The sequence below is a fragment of the Mirounga leonina genome, unplaced genomic scaffold (genome assembly GCF_011800145.1).
Source record: "Mirounga leonina isolate KUSES-001 unplaced genomic scaffold, KU_Mleo_1.0 Mir_200, whole genome shotgun sequence".
Lineage (NCBI taxonomy): Eukaryota > Metazoa > Chordata > Mammalia > Carnivora > Phocidae > Mirounga > Mirounga leonina.
Window position 1 is genome coordinate 17,240,757 of NW_023270503.1, and position 19,592 is coordinate 17,260,348.

Consider the following 19,592-nt stretch of genomic DNA (forward strand, 5'->3'; position numbering starts at 1 on the left):
TGGGGAGCCTGCTTCTCCCTCCGCCTCCTCCTCCCCCTGCTTGTGTTCTGTCTCTGTCTATCTCTGACAAATAAATAAAATCTTAAAAAAATAAAAAGCATATGCCATATTTAGTCTACAATAAGATACTTTTTCATATTTTAGCACCTCTATGTCTCTCTCTAAAAATAAGATTATGTGTCATAATCTAATGAGCCATTATCTCTTTTTTCTTAATGTCACATTAAATAATAATGTATTTTGTCATCAGTGGCTTCTTGGAGTCCAATAATGTACTGAGCTTTCACAAGTGGGTTTCCATATAAACATTGTACATGTGTTTAAGTTAAAACACTATACACTGTTGAAATTTGTCTTCTTATAAACTCTCCAAATAAAGCACTATATATAAAAGAAATAAAAGGAATCGTCGTGGCTGAGGCAGGAATAGAGCCCCTTCCTCAAACAAAGGTCCCCTGAGGATCCCCTGGTGCCCCTTCCTGAGACAATTCCATAGCATATGGTAGATCAAATAGGCAATACATGGATGAAAGCATAAATGAATGTAAGCTTTAGAGTTGATCTTACTATTTCCATATCTACCTGCAACTAAAATTCAAGAAAGGGAGTTCCTGGGTCAATAATAAAGCTTTGCATTACTATTTGATACTATTTGAACCTATAAATAATATAAATGCATAAGTTTGATACATTTTAAAAATACAAATACAAAAAAACAAAAAATCTGTATGACCTAAATGAAGTTGTATTTAGAACTAAATTAATCAAAATTAATAAGTGTATATGTTAACAAATAAGCACATTAATTAATTAGGCATTTGACACAATGCTTTCTACAGAGGAGTGAAAGAATAACAAAAAAAAATCCTAAGCAAATTAAAATATAGGAATCAATAAAAGTAAAGGCGGAAATTAATTAATTATAAACAAAAAAGAATATGATGCATATATGAACTGGGTCTTTGAAAAAGAACTGTAACTAAAATGAGCAATAAATTAGGTAAATCACTACCTAGACTAATCAAGAGAAAACATGAGAAGGAATAAGAATAGAAAAATAACCACAGACAAAGGAGAAATGAAAATAATTTTATGAGATATTTGCAAAGGAAACATACTTTAAAACCTGGAGCAAACTGCCAAAATTGACTCAAGAGAGGAAAAAAAATTAAACAGATCAATTGTGAAAGCTGTCAAAGAGCACCAGTGTTTTTATTTTATTTTATTTTTTTAAAAGATTTTATTTATTTATTTGACAGAGAGAGAGGCAGTGTGAGAGGGAACACAAGCAGGGGGAATGGGAGAGGGAGAAGCAGGCTTCCCGCTGAGCAGGGAGCCCAATGCGGGACTCGATCCCAGGACCCTGGGACCATGACCTGAGCCGAAGGCAGACGCCCAACAACTGAGCCACCCAGGTGCCCTGAGCACCAGTGTTTTTAAAACCATGCCAGAGGACAGAGTAAGAAGTAAGATTCCATACTATAATTATATAGCCATCATAATGATAACACAAATATCTGACAGGACGTAAGGCCCAATCTAATGTATATCAATGCAAAACTTATAAATATTACAAAGAGAATTAGCAGTACATTGGATAATAATATATTAGGACCACCTGAAGCTTGCTCAGAAATCCAAAGATAGTTCAATGTTAAGAAATATGTTCTGGGCGCCTGGGTGGCTCAGTTGGTTAAGCGACTGCCTTTAGCTCAGGTCATGATCCCGGAATCCCGGGATCGAGTCCCGCGTCGGGCTCCCTGCTCGGCAGGGAGTCTGCTTCTCCCTCTGACCCTCCCCCCTCTCATGTACTCTCTCTCTCATTCTCGCTCTCTCAAATAAATAAATAAATCTTTAAAAAAAAAAGAAATATGTTCTTTAAAAATGTAAAAATAAAAATAAACTAAAAAAATAATAAAGTAATAAAAAAATAAAAATTTAAAAAAAAGAAATATGTTCTTACAAATCACCCATTAATAAGGGAAAGGGCCAGAAAGCATACACTTATTTCAATAGATGCTGAAAAGTCATAATGGATACTTCTTTAACATGAAAAAAAAATAGTATCTCAAACTATGCTACCTGCTTTTTTTTTTTTTAAAGATTTTATTTATTTGACAGAGAGAGACACAGCGAGAAAGAGAACACAAGCAGGGGGAGTGGGAGAGGGAGAAGCAGGCTCCCCGCTGAGCAGGGAGCCCGATGTGGGGCTTGATCCCAGGACCCTGGGATCATGACCTGAGCCAAAGGCAGATGCTTAATGACTGAGCCACCCAGGCACCCCATATGCTACCTGCTTAATGGAAAATTGTTATAAATACTCCTGTTAATAGAAAAAAAAAAGCAAATTATCACAAAAAACAAAATATTAACATATTTAACATTAATATAGGCAAAATATTAACAAAAATTATCACTACTTTATGTAACTTCTTTCTGGAAATACTTTTTAAAAAGGATTTTATTTATTTTTTTCTGAAGATTTTATTTATTTACTTGAGAGAGAGAGAGCATGCACACATGCACGAGCAGGAGGAGAAGCAAAGGGAGAGGGAGAAAATCTCAAGCAGACTTCCTGCCCAGTGCGGAGCCCAGCACAGGGCTTAATCCCAGGACTCTGAGATCCTGACTTGAGCTGAAACCAAGAGTCAGACACTTAAACGACTGAGCCACGTAGGGGCCCCTGGAAATACTTTCCAGTGTAGTCTGACACAAAAAATAGAAGTTAAAAAAAAGATTAGAGAAGGGAAAATTATCATTATTTATAAATAATGTGATTTATACTTGGGAAGTTTAGGAGAATTGATTGAAAATGTTTTTTAAAAATAAGAATAAGTAGTGGATAAGAGTAAGTGGTTGAGTAAGTAATTGATAACAAAAAATTCATTAGAAAACATAATGCAATTTTTAAAATCTAGTTCACAATAGTAAATGAAAGATTAGGGGCGCCTGGGTGGCTCAGTCGGTTAAGCGGCTGCCTTTTGGCTCAGGTCATGATCCCAGGGTCCTGGGATCGAGTCCCGCATCGGGCTCCCTGCTCTGCGGGGAGCCTGCTTCTCCCTCTCCATCTGCCTGCTTCTTTGCCTACTTGTGCTCTCTCTCTATCTCTCTGTCAAATAAATAAATAAAATCTTTAAAAAAAAAAAAGAAAGAAAGATTAAAATACTCAGGAAGACTTAATAAGAAACATCCAGGACATTTATTTTAAAATGTTACAGTTGTTTTTTTTTTTAAGATTTTATTTATTTGCGAGAGAGACAATGAGAGACAGAGAGCATGAGAGGGAGGAGGGTCAGAGGGAGAAGCAGACTCCCTGCCGAGCAGGGAGCCCGATGCGGGACTCGATCCGGGGACTCCAGGATCATGACCTGAGCCGAAGGCAGTCGCTTAACCAACTGAGCCACCCAGGCGCCCCCTCAAGACATAAAAATGTGGGAATAGGGAGATTCTGAAAGAAGAACAATGGGTTAGCATTAGTCAGATGTTATTTTTAAATTATAAATCTACATTAAACTAACGTTAATGCTGAAAAGACAGATAAATCAATGGTCTAGTACAGAGACACCAAAAATACCAAAACACCTAGGGATAACTAGTGAGAAACATATATAAATGAGTATAGTGCAAAAATACATCAAATATTCATCATATGATATTAGTATAACTACCAACTTATTCAGAAAAAAAAAATAAAGCTAGACACCTACCCTGATCCTTATTCAAAAATAAATTCTAGGGGCACCTGGATGGCTCAGTCGCTAAGCGTCTGCCTTCGGCTCAGGTCGTGATCCCAGGGTCCTGGGATTGAGCCCCGCATCAGGCTCCCTGCTCCGTGGGAGGCCTGCTTCTCCCTCTCCCACTCCCCCTGCTGTGTTCCTTCTCTTGCTGTGTCTCTGTCTGTCAAATAAATAAATAAAATCTTAAATAAATAAATAAATAAATTCGTTCTAGGTGTAACAAAGATTCAAAAACTTTTTTAAAAATACCGGAATGTGCTAAGAGAAATATAGGTAACTTTTTCAAATTAATCTTAGAGTAAGAGTCCCTCCTAATGATGGTACAAAAACCAGAGACCGTACGTTTAAAATAATAATATAGTATAAAACCCAGAGACCACACATTTAAAAGAATAGTAAATATGACTCTGGAATAGCAAAAATACTGTGAACAAAAATTTAAAATAATAGCACACTGGAAAATATTTATAATGCATTTGATACCAAAATGATAATATCCTTATAATGAGAGCTCCTTGGAAGCTTTTATTAAAAAGAGAAAATAGAGGGGCGCCTGGGTGGCTCAGTGGATTGAGCAACTGACTCTTGGTTTCAGCTAAGGTCGAGATCTTGGGGTTGTGGGATTGAGCCCTACAGGGGCTTTGGCTCCTTACAGAGTCTGCTTGAGATTCTTTCCCTCTCCCTTTGCCCCTCCCTCCACTTGTGCACATACTCTCTCTCTCTCTCTCTAAAATAAACAAACAAACAAGAGAAAATATTAGAGATGGCAAAGGACAGATCTGAGGGGAAAAAAGAGACACTAAAATGGTGATAAACAGGAAAAGATGCCCAACCTCACTAGTCATTAGCGAAATGCATACTGACCAACAACGGGATACCATTTTCATCTCAAAAGTAATTTAGTGATGACTACGGCAGGGGGTGGGAAGCACTCTCATAAAATGGTTGATAGGAATAGAAATTGGTACCAACCATGTGGAAGGTAACTGGGCAAACTTTATCAAAATATAAAATGGTTCACAATAGCCAAACTGTGGAAAGAGCCAAGATGTCCATCGACAGATGAATGGATAAAGAAGAGGTGGTATATGTATACAATGGAATATCATGCAGCCATCAAAAGGAATGAGATCTTGCCATTTGCAACGACATGGATGGAACTGGAGGGTATTATGTTGAGTGAAATAAGTCAAACAGAGAAAGACATGTATCATATGACCTCACTGATATGAGGAATTCTTGATCTCAGGAAACAAACTGAGGGTTGCTGGAGTGGGGGGTGGGGAGGATGGGGTGACTGGGTGATGGACACTGGGGAGGGTATGTGCTCTGGTAAGCGCTGTGAATTGTGCAAGACTGTTGAATCTCAGATCTGTACTTATGAAACAAATAATGCAATATATGTTAAGAAAGAAAAAAAAAAGAAGAAGAATGTAGCAGGAGGGGAAGAATGAAGGGGGGGAGATCGGAGGGGTAGACGAACCATGAGAGACGATGGACTCTGAAAAACAAACTGAGGGTTGCTGGAGTGGGAGATGGGGTGGGAGGGATGGGGTGACTGGGTGATAGACACTGGGGAGGGTATGTGCTCTGGTAAGTGCTGTGAATTGTGCAAGACTGTTGAATCTCAGATCTGTACCTCTGAAACAAATAATGCAATATATGTTAAGAAAGAAAAAAAAAAAGAAGAATTTAGCAGGAGGGGAAGAATGAAGGGGGGGAAATTGAAGGGGGGTAGATGAACCATGAGAGACGATGGACTCTGAAAAACAAACTGAGGGTTCTAGAGGGGAGGGGGGTGGGAGGATGGGTTAGCCTGGTGGTGGGTATTGAGGAGGGCACATTCTGCATGGAGCACTGGGTGTTATGCACAAACAATGAATCATGGAACACTTCATCTAGAACTAATGATGTAATGATGGGGATTAACATAAGAATAAAAAATATATATATATATATATATAAAATGTACAATCCTTTGTGCCCATTACTGAATTCCTAGGAATTCACCCAACAGATACACCTCTTCTGTGTCTAAATACACATATATACAGGCATTTGCAGCAGCACTGCAGCCAACAGCAAAAGTTGGAAAATAAGCTAAATGTCCATCAGTAGAGAACACGTAGACCATGATATACACACATCCCGTGAAGCATTACTGAGCTATTAAAAAGAGTAAGAGAGGTCTACACATAGTGACGTAGGAAAATGTCCAAGGTATATTATGTGACAGAGCAAGCAAGGTAGACAACACTGCATAGCATAAGTCCATCTGTAATTTTTCAAGCATACATATAGATGTGCAGATGCTTGCTGACACATAGAAAATCTCTGAAACGATAAGCAAGAATGAGTAAATATGATTACCTAAGGAGGGTAGGTCTAGAAGCAAAGGGTGAGCACTTCTAGCTCTCACCTTGTACACTTCTGTACTACTATATAGATCTTAACAGTGATCATGATTTTTTAATTTTAAGAATCTATTTTTTCTAATAAATATATGAGACCTTATTTTCTTGGAGACACAGGCTTCTAAGATCTAGGATGTTTGTGCTCCCTGCATTATTGATTGATTATTTAATTATCATAAAGACAACACTGTGGGATATTACAATACCCACTTTATATATGAGGAAATTGTACTTTGAAGAGGTTAAATAACTCTCTCAAGGTCCACAAAGTGGCTCTGTCATGGCCAGGATTTTAATTTAAATTGAGATCTGTCTGCTTCCAAGACTGCTGTACAATACTGGATGCTGGCCTCCAATTCTTCATAATTGTTATATGCATCAGGACACCCACTAGATCCATGAAGGCCAGGATTTTTCTTGGCCTTACTCTCTGCTGCATATCAGGTCCTGGCAGAATAAACTCAGAAGGACTATCTACTGAATGCATGAAAGGCACCATAGATTTAATAGACAGAATCATGGATCCGGTTTATTACAAGAATTAGGTAAAAGTCAGAAAATCCCAAGTAAGGAAAGAATTACAAGGTCTTCACCTCTATTCTCTCTTTTGTATTGTCTTGTTTTATGGCATAAGTCAGCCTGCTCATGATCCCCAGGCTGTCCCATCCCCTTGCATAGCTGGAGCCACATGTCTGAGTTTTAACCAGTGGAATATGGGGGGAATTGATGAATGCTACCTCCTGGACCTGAATATCAGCAAATATTTGTATTGTGCCTTAGCAAGCAATAAAGTTCATATCGGTTTATACAGTATTCCTGCATAGCCTGCAAATGCTGTTTCATTATCTTTTAGCCTTTAATGTTATAGATGAGAGGCCCAATATTTTTCTCACAATTTTTCCATTTTGGTAACTTGTTCTTTCTTCTTGGAAGATTGTAATATATTCACATTGTCTTAGGAATTCAGAAATTTTACCAGAATACTGCCTGTGAGTGTTACTTGTCATCAGTCCTGCCTTGAACTTGATGAACTCCTTTAGAATGCAAATTCAGATCTGTCTTCAAATCAGGATACTTTCTCTCCCTACTATTTGTTAAGTAATTAATTATTTTCCCAATTCTTTTTTGAACTTCTGTTCTTCACATGTCACGTCTTGGGGATGCCTCTCCCCAAACTTCTTTCCCCCCATAGCATCTATCTTTATCTTTGCTCTGTGCTTTGAGATACATCTTCCACTTGCCTCCAGTGACCATTCTCTCCTTCAATCAGTCAGCCGAGATATTGAATTGGGAAATCATGTGGTTTGGCTCCATGTTTGTGGTGCACTTGAGTCTCTTTCAATGTTTTTGTTTGGGTTTAGACAGTCACTTGTTACACTCTAGCAAGTCATATTCACAGAAGGGGCTCTATAGGTTCTGACTTCTTTCCTCATCTAGTTGCCAGGACCACGTCACTGAGTTTTCTTTCCATTTTGTCTGCTCATTTATGTTCAGGTCTGGTTGTTGGAGTCTTCTAACTGGTGTCAGTCACACAGTAGTGTGGGGGAAATATTTTCTACTCCCAGGAGATTGTCAGTCACCTGTGAAGGCACCCAGAGGGCGACTCCACATTCTAGCTAAAATAGGTTCTCATATTCTGCCACCTCAGGGTCAGAGAGGATGCAGCCCCCAGATCTAGCTCCTGCTTGGCCTCATAAGGACCAGAGAAACCAGATACCTTCATGGCTGATGTCACCCTTTCCTCCAGGACCATATATCTCAGAACCAGAATTTTCTCAGGCTTCCCCAGGCTGTCTTTTCCTTATCACAGGGCAATCTCCTTTCCAGCTCTAACTCTGCTTCCTGAGGAAGAAAGCCCTCTGTCTAGTCTTCCCTCCTCAACTCAGCCTCATATCCCTCCCATCTAGCCCAAGAGAAGAAGGAGTTGGGGGTCAAGGAAAAGAGAGCTGCAATTAGGTGGTTATCTTCCCAGAATCCTTGCTCTTCTGTGTTCTTACAAATTGTCTTCTATTTTTAAGTGAAAGAAAAGAAAAAAATAGTCAAAGCAGGATTGAGATAAAATCATGTCATTTAAATAAGCAGCGCCCAATAAGCCGTTGGGCGCGTGGGTGGCTCAGTCCGTTAAGCATCTGCCTTCGGCTCAGGTCATGATCCCAGGGTCCTGGGGTTGAGTCCCTCATCGGGCTCCCTGCTCACTGAGTCTGCTTCTCTCTCTCCCTCTGCCCCTCCCCACCCTGCTCATGTTCTCTCACACCCTCTCTCTCTCAAATAAATAAATAAAATCTTAAAAAAAAAAAAAAAGGAAAAAGCCCTGCACTGGAAACCAGACAACCTGTTGCTCATTGTCTTAGGGAATCTTGCAAGGGTCCTATCAGTGCTGCACCTCAATTCTCCCTTCTGTTAAATAAAGATGCTAGACCCTGCTATGAGCTGAATATGTGTATCCCCCCAAATTCATATGTCAAAGCTTAATCCCCAATGTGATAGGTAATTGGAGGTAGGGCTTTTGGGAGATGATTAGGTCATGAGGGTGGAGCCTTCATGAATGGGATTAGTGCCCCTATTAAAAGAGACACAAAAGAGATAATCTCTCTCAGCAGTGTGAGAACACAGCAAGAAGGTGGCCATCTACAAGCCAGGGAGGAGGTCTTCCACTCACACCTGATTTGCTGACACCTTGATCTTGTACTTCCCAACCTTCAGAACTGTGAGAAATAAATGTTGTTTAAGCCACCAGTCTACGGTACTTTCGTTCTAGCAGCCTGAACTGACTACGCCAGAAATAGTCATTCCCAAGGCCTAACCCAACATGAAACCCTCTGTTAATTCCGTGTAATGACTTATAGTCAAGGAAAGCATTAGAAGAAGGAGGAAGAGGAGGTGGAAGAGGAGGAAGAAGGAAAGAAGAAGGGCAGGAAGAGGAAGAGGGAGAAGGAGAAGAAGAAAGGAAGAAGAAGGAGGAGGAGGAGGAGGAGAAGGAGGAGGAGGAAGAAGGAGGAGGAGGAGCAAAAGAAGAAGAAGAAGAAGTTTTTGTAATAAATTGCAACATGGGTTTGAGAAGTGGTTATATCTTGTTAGCCTTGTAAATCACTTCTGAAGCAGCTTAAGTCCCTCACTGCTTCTTTATGCTGCAGCCAATGCCAGAGGATTACGGGATGTCAGCTACTCAGCATCGGTCATGCATTGAGCTTACTGGCCAAATTAAGAATGGAGAGAAAATGCTATTTCATTCAGCTAATTTGGTGGATTCAGAGACATAAATTGTCAGAGAGGGAACTCCTTAGGCACCATCAAGTCAAGGTCAGTCTCCTGATTCATGTTCAACCTAGGTCCAAACTAACTCAGAAACTAAATGTGCAAGAACAAGAGTCAAAACAAACAGGGCCTGATAGTCTCAAAAACAGTGAAAGCTCAGTTCTTCCATTTGCCCAGCTGTTTTAAGAAACCACAACGGCAAACATCCACAAATACAAGTTATGACCTGGGGTTGTCAGTGCCTTAGATCCCACAGAATAAACAAGGAAGAAAGAGAACAGAGAGTCACAAGGATTAGGTCACTGGGCTCTGTGGTCCATGCGTCCCTCCCTAATGACCAGAAAGATGTGCAGAGACTGACCACAGAACGCACTTTCCATCCTGCCACGGTGATGTTAAGCCAGCCCAGCCTAGGCCCCTGGCTGGCCCCTAACAGGTGAATGAATGCATCACACTCATTCAGTTCAGGCATTAGAGTGTTAACTATTTCACCAACTGTCCTCCCTTTCCAAACTTGATCCTGACTTCCTTGGCTCCAAAGCTCCCATCTCTGTGGAACCAAACTCACCCCTCAAACTTCGTCCTCTACAACTGGCCTCCAACTTACCTCCTCACACACATGCCCCAAGTTAACACCTGCTCTGAGAAACTCCCCAACAAACCTTCTACTTAAATGAGCCTGATCTCCGAGACTGCACCCTGGAATAAATCTGTCAAGGCAATAGTAAGCAGCAATAGTAAGGCTGTTCCTTAGACCTAGGTTAGTGTGGGCTTGGACAGTTGAAAGTGATTAGTACAGAGTGCAGTGCAATATTAGGAAAACTGTTTGTGACCAGCTTGTGAAGAGCCTTGAATGCTAAGATGTTGCATTTTATCCTAATGACACTGGGAGCTTTTAAAGGTTTTTGAGAAGAAAGAACCCTTTCATCAGATCCGTCTGTACTTGTGCAAGACCACCCTCGAAGCAATGTGAGAATGGATATGAGTGAGGCCAGAGAAGCAAGATCAATTCACAGGGTAGAAGAGTCCACAAGTGAAAGCTGCAATAGGCCACAGTAGGGAGGATGGAGAAAAGGGAGCAAAATACAAATAGAATAAAAGAAGGGAATTTGATAGTTAAAAATCTTGAGATGATTTGAAAAAAAGAGAGAGAGGAGCCTAGGATGGTATATATAGTATGTTTTCTCATGTTCCTCCCTCACCCCCACAAATTCAAGTCCACCCAGAACCTCAGAATGTTACCTCATTTGGAAATAGGGTTTTTGCAGATGTTATTCGTTAAGGATCCCAAGATGACATCATAATGAACTTTGGGTGGGCCCTAAATCTAATGATAATAATCCTTACAACAAGAAGAGAGGTTACAGAGACAGAGAGAAGGCCACTTGAAGACAGAGACAGGCAGAGACTGGAGTGATGTGGCCACAAGCCAATGAATGTCAGGGGCCCCCAGAAGCTAGGAATAGGCAAGGAAGGGTCATTCTCCAGAAGGAGCATGGCCTTTCGGACTCCTTGATTTCAAACTTCCAGCCTCAAGAACTGTGAGAGAGAGTTTCTGTTGTGTTGAACTACCCACTTTGTGCTCCTATGCTATGGCAGCACTAGGAAATCAACAGAGTAGGGAAGCAAGAAGGAGCGACAGGTGTGAGAAAGTTGGCTTCAGTAATAGCTGGGAGCAGGCAGGGGAAATAAAAATAGCTAACAGAGTACTTACTGCTTGTGAAGTATCACATTAAGACTTTCACAAGGTGAGTGTCATTTAATTTGTACAATAGCCCGATTAGATCACTATTGTTATTACCCCTTTTTTCTGGATGAAGTAAGAATTCATTAATTAACTCAAGGTTACATGAGCAGTAACCCAATTCAATATTTGAGCCTGTCTGACTCCCAATCTCATGTTATACTTCCAGACATATGAAGGAGGCAGAGATGGGGTTAATATGATTGTATCAGTGAGTCCCTGAAGAAGGATCATGAGATATTAAATCCAAGAGATGTTTTCAGAACATGTTGTTAAACAAAAAGCTTTGGAACAAACAGGCACTCAGTTTACTTTTAAAAGATGTCAAGAGTTGGCTAACAAGCTGCCTCAGGTCATTCTTTCTCACCCAAAGTACACAGCCTCCTTTCTGCAAAAGCTCGTTTTTCTTTTTCTCCTTGATCTGTGTTAGGGTTCTCTTGTTCCACTGTAGTTTGTCTGCACTGAAATTAATATACAAACCACTCAACTGCTTGATACTCATACAAGGGTCTACGCTGCTGCTTGTCAACTTCAGAAGTTTAGACTTTGTGCTATTTAGTAAGTCGTCTTCATCACTAAACTCACTATCTTTGTTTCTGTCATGGTCTGATGGTTCTTCACTTTTTTCATCCTCTTCCTCCTCTTTTTCTTCCTCAATGGCAACCTCACTTGCCTTGTCTCCCTCATCCAAGTAAAAATGTTTATCAGTACTCAATCCAGGAGCTGTGTCAATTACAAACAATGCATTGTCACATGACATATTTTCTCATTCTCCATTTAATGATTCCTTTTGACCATTATTTTCAACAAAACACAGAGTGTCCTCTTCATTCTCACTATTTTCAGACTGCTGGCTTTCATCACTGATGAGGACTAATAAAACAGAATCACCTTTGTCCAGGGATGTATGGGGCTCAGACTTGAATAGTTTGGTTTCACACTCAAAATCCACATCCCTTCCTTCATTCCTGTCTTCACTGATACCTGTAACAGTGCACTCTTCTTCATCACTACCACTATCACCAAATTCTGTCAAGTCACTTGTTTTTATGGTGCTCTTTCTCTCTTCATTCCATCTGTCCACTTCTACCACTGCAAATGATTGAGCTAATGATTTCATTATAGCCTCACAGTTCAGATGTGAGGGCTCTGATGTGGTCTCATTATTTTGGGGGGTTGAATGCCTTTGAGAAACTAACCGCTGAATGCCAGTGTCCTGAGGTTCGGAAAGGCTCTCCAACTGAGAATTTTTCTTATTTATTTCTTTTTCCTCATCTACTATTCCCTTGGTTTCTTCATCTAAATTCTTACTATTCTGCTTTGTTATTTCTTTGAGAGGTGCAACATTGGCCTTTTTCTCCTCTCATATTAAAACGTTGGCATTTTTGCACTGTTCGGTTTTCTTTTCTTTTTCTGAATTTCTGTGGATGGAATCATCATCGAAGTCATTATGAATTTCATTATAGAAATTTGGCTTATTTATCTGAGGAAGAGATCTTACCAGTAAACAAGTTGTTTGGTATCTGAATCCTCTGAATTCATAGGCACATTTATGATCTGCTTTTCATTTTCTGGTACAATGTTAATATCTTTCTCCTCAGTTTGTGCATGTAACTTCTGCATACTTCTTGTTCTTATAGTTGCAACTCCGGAAAATGAAGAAATGTCATTTTCTTCAAAATGACTCAGCATCAGAAATAGCTTCTGAATATAATTCTTGGTTTGGATCTCTTACAGGTTTAGCCTTACTTCTTCTGGTCCTTGTAGTTATTACTGTGGGCGGCACAATTCTAGAAATAACTGAGACATGTGATTCAGCTTCAGAGTCATCGTCGTTGTCTTCTTCAATACGAGACTGATTTATTGGAGTTATTTTCAGCCTTTTCCAAACACTGGACACTGGAGTGCATGCAACTAAGATCTGCCGTCTCCTAGTTACTCTTAAAATAGGATCCTGGAGCTCAGACACGGAAGAACAATTTGACTCTGCTTCAGAGGTCTCTCCATCAGTAGATGGTTTGTTCATTTCAGATAATGAGACTGTAGTTCCGCTCTTCCTCTTTCTGGTTTTAGGAGTTCTAGAGACTGGACTTTGTTTCCTAGTGGTTTGCGATTCAGCAGTAGTTGGGTCAACAGGTAGACATTCCTTCCTGACTTTTGGATGTGCATGAATTCTTTTAGCAGAATTCTGTTGGGAGTTTTCAGCCAATGTGGCTTGGATCGTGGCCTGAGGCCTCCTGGACCGGGTCACCACCATCCTCCCGGCTCGCAGCCACCTTGGACTAGTGCACAGCCTCCTAATCAAGGATGGGTAGGTGGGGAGGAGGGACGAGGCTATGACATAAAGAGGGGACAGTGTGCTTCTACTCTACCTGGGCCCCGAACACTGGGTTCTAGGAAAAAAACCTCCACCAAACCAAGAGGAACTGCTCCTATCTGCAAACAATACTCTTTGTCAAAATTCTGATCAATTTTTTTCGCTGCGTACATACACATGAAGACAGAAATAATAAAGCAAATAAATTATAAGAGGTTACCTGGCCATAAAGAAAATCGGGCCAGCTGTGGATGGGGAAATGAGAGGAAAGAAGATTGAAGTTCTCTGTCAACACACTACACACATGATATAAACATGCACACAAAAATTCACATATGCCCATTAAATACACATGTAAGAACCCCAGCACAGGCACATGTGGGAACAGGTGTGCATGCTCACACACACACACACACACACACACACACTCGCACACGCACACACACATCTGTCTCTTTCCACCATGACAACTCCCTGACTTGGGTGGGAGGGAGAGTAGTTCCTGATGGATTTTACATCTTTGAAAAGAAGAAAACTATTCTTAGCTCAGGGCCCAACCATTGGGAGAGCTTAGGGGGTGGCTAGGGAGGGTGGGAACAGTGAAGGCTCAAAGCCAAGCCACTGATCTCCACTGAGATCCTGGCTCTGTCCTTAAGCTCATAATGCTGAGCCTCCTGAGTAGATGATGCCTGGGAAATTCTCAGAGTAACCCTCTTTGGGTCAGTATGCATATTTTGGGATAGAGTGAAAAGTTTGTTCTGACTGAGAAACAAGAGTAGAGAGAAGACTGTTTCTTTCCACTAAGGGCTGACCAACAGCTGTCATTTTAATGGCAGTAACTGACAGTAACAGCTTGGTGGCATCATATTTAATAGGAAGAGACCAGCTCACCTTCTGCCCTGGTTGCTATGTACAGAGTTCTAACGAGGCCATAACAAAGGCTGCGAGTGTTACTGCTCAGGGTAGAAGGAAACAGGCTCTGTCCCCAAGGAAGGAGGGACCTTGCTTTGTCCAGCCTTGTTGGAATTTATGAGCTCTGCAGAGTGAAGTTTATGCAAGTTGCCCAGGAGGCAGTCAAAGCCCCTTTGAGTTGTTCAGATATCCTTGACTCCAAGAGAATTGTTCAGATATCCTTCATCCAAGAAGCTTCCCAAAGTAATTACTGAACTTGGGAGATGCAATTAAAGAACCTAGGTCTCCTGTACCCATATTTAGACATAGTGGAAGACTTCCTGGCATTTTTAAAATAGCATCAGTTTCCATTTTATCCCCTCTGGGAGTTCACTGACCCACCAGCAATTGGCTGTTCCTCGGATGAGGATAAGAAATGAGCCACATCATTTTAGTTGTGGAAATGAAAGCTCAAGCAGGTTTCATTGGCCCCCAAGGGAGAAAAGAGACATATATTTTAAGAATAAATATGTGTGTGTTTAAGAAATCAGCATACATATTTTCTTTGCTTCCCATACCATATCCATCCTGGGAAGAGAGAAATTAAGGATGCGTGTTGATGAGAACTTACAGTAGGTGTGGCTGACTATGATGTCACTGGGTCCACTTCAAAAGTCAGTGCTGCTGAATGAAGGGTAGCCAAGGGCCCATGGCAGGAGGCTAACAAATCAAGTGGCTTACGGTCAAGAGATCTGCCCCCAGGAGCCATCCAAGCTAGAGACGAGGCAAGAGACATCTGTCATTAGTGTGCATACCAAGTGTTGGAGTGTGGTGATATTAACAGACAGCACTCAGAACTAACAGTGCAATTCAACAGTTATGGTTCTCCATCCTATAGAGTCACAATTGCCTTTAATGGCAAATCATAACTTGTCTATCCCCTATCCTGCTGTTGTAGGGAGCCTACTCTTTCACCAGATTCCTTGCCTCAGATATTTCTGATAATCCCTGTGGCATATTGGGGTGTCCCACAGGTCCATCCTGTTTGTCCCTTTTTACCTCAGTCAACCATCTGAGACTGGATCAGGTTTTTGTAGAAGACTCTTCTTAATATTTCATGATCAGCTTCTCAAGACTCATCACCCCAAGAATGGGATGTATGCATCCATTCTATCCCTAATGACAACAATCCTTACAAGAAGAGAGGTCACAGAGACAGAGAGAAGACCACATTAAGGCAGGTAGGCAGAGATTGGAGTGATATGGCCACAAACCAATGAATGTCAGGGGCCACTGAAGCTAGGAATAGGCAAGGAAGGGTCCTTCTCTAGAAGGAGCGTAGCCTTTCTGACTCCTCAATTTCAAACTTCTAGCCTCAAGAACTGTTTCTATCCCTTAATTTCTATTCCTTAATTTCAATCCCTTAATTACCCAAGCATGAGCAAGACCACTCTGCCATGTGTAATATCACATTATTGAAGGTATTGGGCTCTAACAGAAGAAAATTGCAACATGCAAAAAGTAAAGTAAATGCTAGATCATGGATATGGCTATTCCCATTATCCACAATGGTCATCCATACCCTCCCCCTGGGTCGGTTACCTCTGCTCAGCAAGACTTCTGTGGGCCACATTTCCCTTTCTTGGAGGCCAGGCCCCCAAATCCTCTGAGTAACTGCACATATATGGCCCCACAGGAAAAGGAAATATAATGTCAGTAATGTATTTCAAACACAGTAAAAACAACTTCTTACATTACAGGTACAGCAGTATTGCACTTCATTATCCAGAACATTCCATTGCAGAATGGAAAGTCAGGCTCTAGCCCTCGATTATAACAACCACATGTAACAACCACAACAATTATAATAGCAACAATAGAGCAGTGTCTACTCCATGCCAGCAATAATATTAACCACTTTTAATATATTAATACATGTAATATGTATATATATGCATGTATTGTATATTAATATATAAAATATGTGTGTATATTATTTTAATTTTTACATTGCTATTGATATTATATATTAGTCCCATTTCATGGATAAGAAAACTAAGGAGAAATAAAGTAACTTGTCCAAGATCACACTTTTGGAAAAATTAGAAATGGATTAGGATCAAGATTCTCCAAGACACTGAACCAAGCATGAAGGCTGACTGCCTTCCCCAAAGAACTAAAAGAGAAAAATGCCAAAAAATTTCTGGGAGACCTGGAGTTATGTATTTTGAACTGGCATATGGGTAAGGCTCTGGCCTTTAATAGGAGGCATAACTGCATGCTTTGGGAGGGTACAATAAGACAGGAACTCTCGGTGCTCTGCTCTTGCTCTCCTCTGTTACTGTCTTGAGCAAACAATTTCTGCCATCACACACGGCTCTCGGCTCCCATCCAGGTGTTCTAGGTGACACAAATGAGGCAGCTCCCAAGACATGTGTCTGCGAGGTGCTAAGAAGTAGTTAAGTGGAGCAGGAACTTTGAGCAGGAGTTCTCCAGCTCCTTCCCTTCCAAACTCCCAGGGCTGATTAGTTATACAATCTAAGGATGCTTCCTTCTGGTAGGCAAAGAATGAGGCCCTGACCTAAAGGCCAGAATGACTGGTTGGTTTTCCACGCCTGGCCTTCTCTTTCACAGGGCTTAGCTCCCTAACCTGAGCTAATTAGGGCTGTTGCAAACCAAGGTCTATGGTTGCCTGACAAAACAGTGACTATCTCAGGGGAAAAGGAGCTCACAAGCCAAAATAATAAGACATTTGAGGAGCATGCCTATTTCAAATGAAATTAGTAGGTTATATATTCCACCAAAAGCAACATATTAGCACCAAAAATTTGTTTGCCTAAGGAAAAATTTAAAAGAAATAATAGAAATTATTTCAAAATGATGCAAAATAAGAAGAAAGCATTAAAAAGGACCATGAAGAAATATTAGATATAAAAAGTCAAGTAGTTGAAGTAAAGAATATATATGAAAGAGACAGCAGAAAGAATTAGCTAAAGGAATGGGTTAGCAATGGAAAGAATGCACTGAGAAAAAATTCCCAGAGGGAAGAATAAAAAGCAGAAAAAAGAAAAGAAAAAGAAACCCACATAAAATATTTTTAAAAATCTAAGAGGTGATGGGGTAGAAGGAATAGAAGTGGAAGTGATTAACTCTGGGACAACAGAATCCCTGAAAGAGGGAGCAATAATGAAGAGGAAATACTTGAAGAAATAATGAAGATGAGTTTCCCTGAATGAAAGAGAAGAGAAACATGGAGGAAGAGAAGGCTTCAGATTGAAAGGGCCAGAGAATCCCAAAGAGGAAATACAAGGAGAAACCCCACATTAGATTTAGATCTAATAAGAACATGTGAGAGCATCAAAAGCAAGGAGGAAATTGTGAACACTCCTAGAGAAAAAGGACAGATCCTGCATTAACAAGCATGGATTAAGTTATTTCAGATGTTTCAATAGAACATGAGAAACAGCCATTAAAAAAAAATGAATGAAAAATATTAGAGTAATGTTTTCAATGTATTGGGGAAAAAAATATCTAGAACCATAAAACCAAGAAACTGATATTCACTCAAATTGTTATTTAAATGTGCAGTGATGCTAAAAATATTCTCAAGCATCAAAACCCTCTGACTGTCACAAAAACACTCATACCGAAGTCAGTGTTGTATTAAGTACTTCAATTAGAGAAGAAAAAATTCCAGGAGATAGTGTAAGATGTATGTGAGGTGACAGTGATGAAATAGCTTAGTAGATTTTGATGTTGTTTTAAAAGTAGTTACAAGTGAAGACAAAGAGAAATTATATCCATAATAATATAGAATTAAAAGTCCAGATCGGTGATTCTCAAAGTGGACCAGCAGCAGCAGCATCACCTGAGAATTTGTTAGAAATACGAATTGTCAGACCCCATCCTAGACATGCTGAATCAGAAACTCTGGGTATGGAGCCCAGCAATCTGTGAGCTAACCAGCCTCCCCATGATTTGGATGCATTGTTAAAGTCTGAAGATCACTGGTCTCAAAATATGGCTTGTAGACCCCTGAAGATCCCTGAGACTCTCTCAGGGGATCCACAAGGGCAAAACAATTTCCATCATACTACTAAAATGTTATTTGCTTTGTCACTCCCTCTCATGGGTGTATACAGGAGTTTTCCAGAGGCCATATGACTTATAAATTATTTTTTAATTAGTGTTGTAGCAAATAAGAGAATCTAGCTATCTTCTCTAAGGCAGACAAAAAGAGATCAGCTAAAATGTGAAACAATGCCATTCTTTCATTTGCAAAATGCAGGTATTTTTCATGAAAATATGTTCTTTATGTTATCATGTAATGGGTTTGCTATTATATTTTTCAGTGAATTAATAAATATATTAAAAGTTCTCAGTTTTGGGCACCTGGGTGGCTCAGTTGATTAAGCGACTGCCTTCGGCTCAGGTCATGATCCCAGGGTCCTGGGATCGAGTCCTGCATCAGGCTCCCTGCTCAGTGGGGAGCCTGCTTATCCCTCTCCCACTCCCCTGCTTGTTCTCTCTCTCTAATAAATCAAATCTTAAAAAAAAAAAGTTCTCAGTTTTAATTTTTAAAATGAAAGATTTCAATAGATGTTACTTCCATAAGCAAAAAATATTTGGAGTATAAAGAGTTTCTGAAACCAAAATATTTGAATCATTGGTCTGGGTATTATCAATATTATCAATATAACAGGAGAGCAAGAGATAGGGAACAATAATATAAGAATAGGCTAACATCTTGTCATAATGGGGTTATGAAGTGTTGGTAATTCAAAGAAAAAGAAGGGACTAAAAACAAATTTAAAAAGTGAGATAAACTGAAATAAAAGCTTTGATGGTAAAAACAGATCCAGATCATTAATAATTACATCGATTGGATTAAATAGTCCAATTAAAAGACAGACTGTTCCAGTAGGTAAACAAAATGGTACAAATATATGCTATTTACAAAAGACAAGTAAGAACATGCTCGTATTGAAAATACAAGAATAGGAAGAGATAAACCATGCAAACATTAACTGAAAGAAAGCTACTGTGATTGTATTAGCATCGCCTTAATAGACTGAAGAACTATTAGAGATAAAGATGGCATTTCTTTTTTTTTTTTTAAGATTTTATTTATTTATTTGACAGAGAGAGAGACAGCGAGAGAGGGAACACAGCATGGGGAGTGGGAGAGGGAGAAGCAGGCTTCCCGCTGAGCCCGATGTGGGGTTCAACCCTGG

The 19,592-nt window shown here is 40.1% G+C and overlaps 2 protein-coding genes across 2 annotated transcripts in view; both read right to left on the bottom strand.

The window, feature by feature from the left end:
• The window catches only part of PCTP (phosphatidylcholine transfer protein), a 255,791-nt gene that overhangs the window by 174,368 nt on the left and 61,831 nt on the right, over positions 1-19,592 (bottom strand). The gene's annotated exons all lie outside the window — the stretch shown is intronic.
• Positions 11,205-13,630, bottom strand: LOC118024723 (deoxynucleotidyltransferase terminal-interacting protein 2-like). Its single transcript, XM_035026785.1, is given in 3 exon segments — positions 11,205-12,659; positions 12,662-12,827; positions 12,829-13,630. Coding segments are annotated over 3 exon segments (1,995 nt in total). The 5' UTR covers positions 13,408-13,630; the 3' UTR covers positions 11,205-11,409.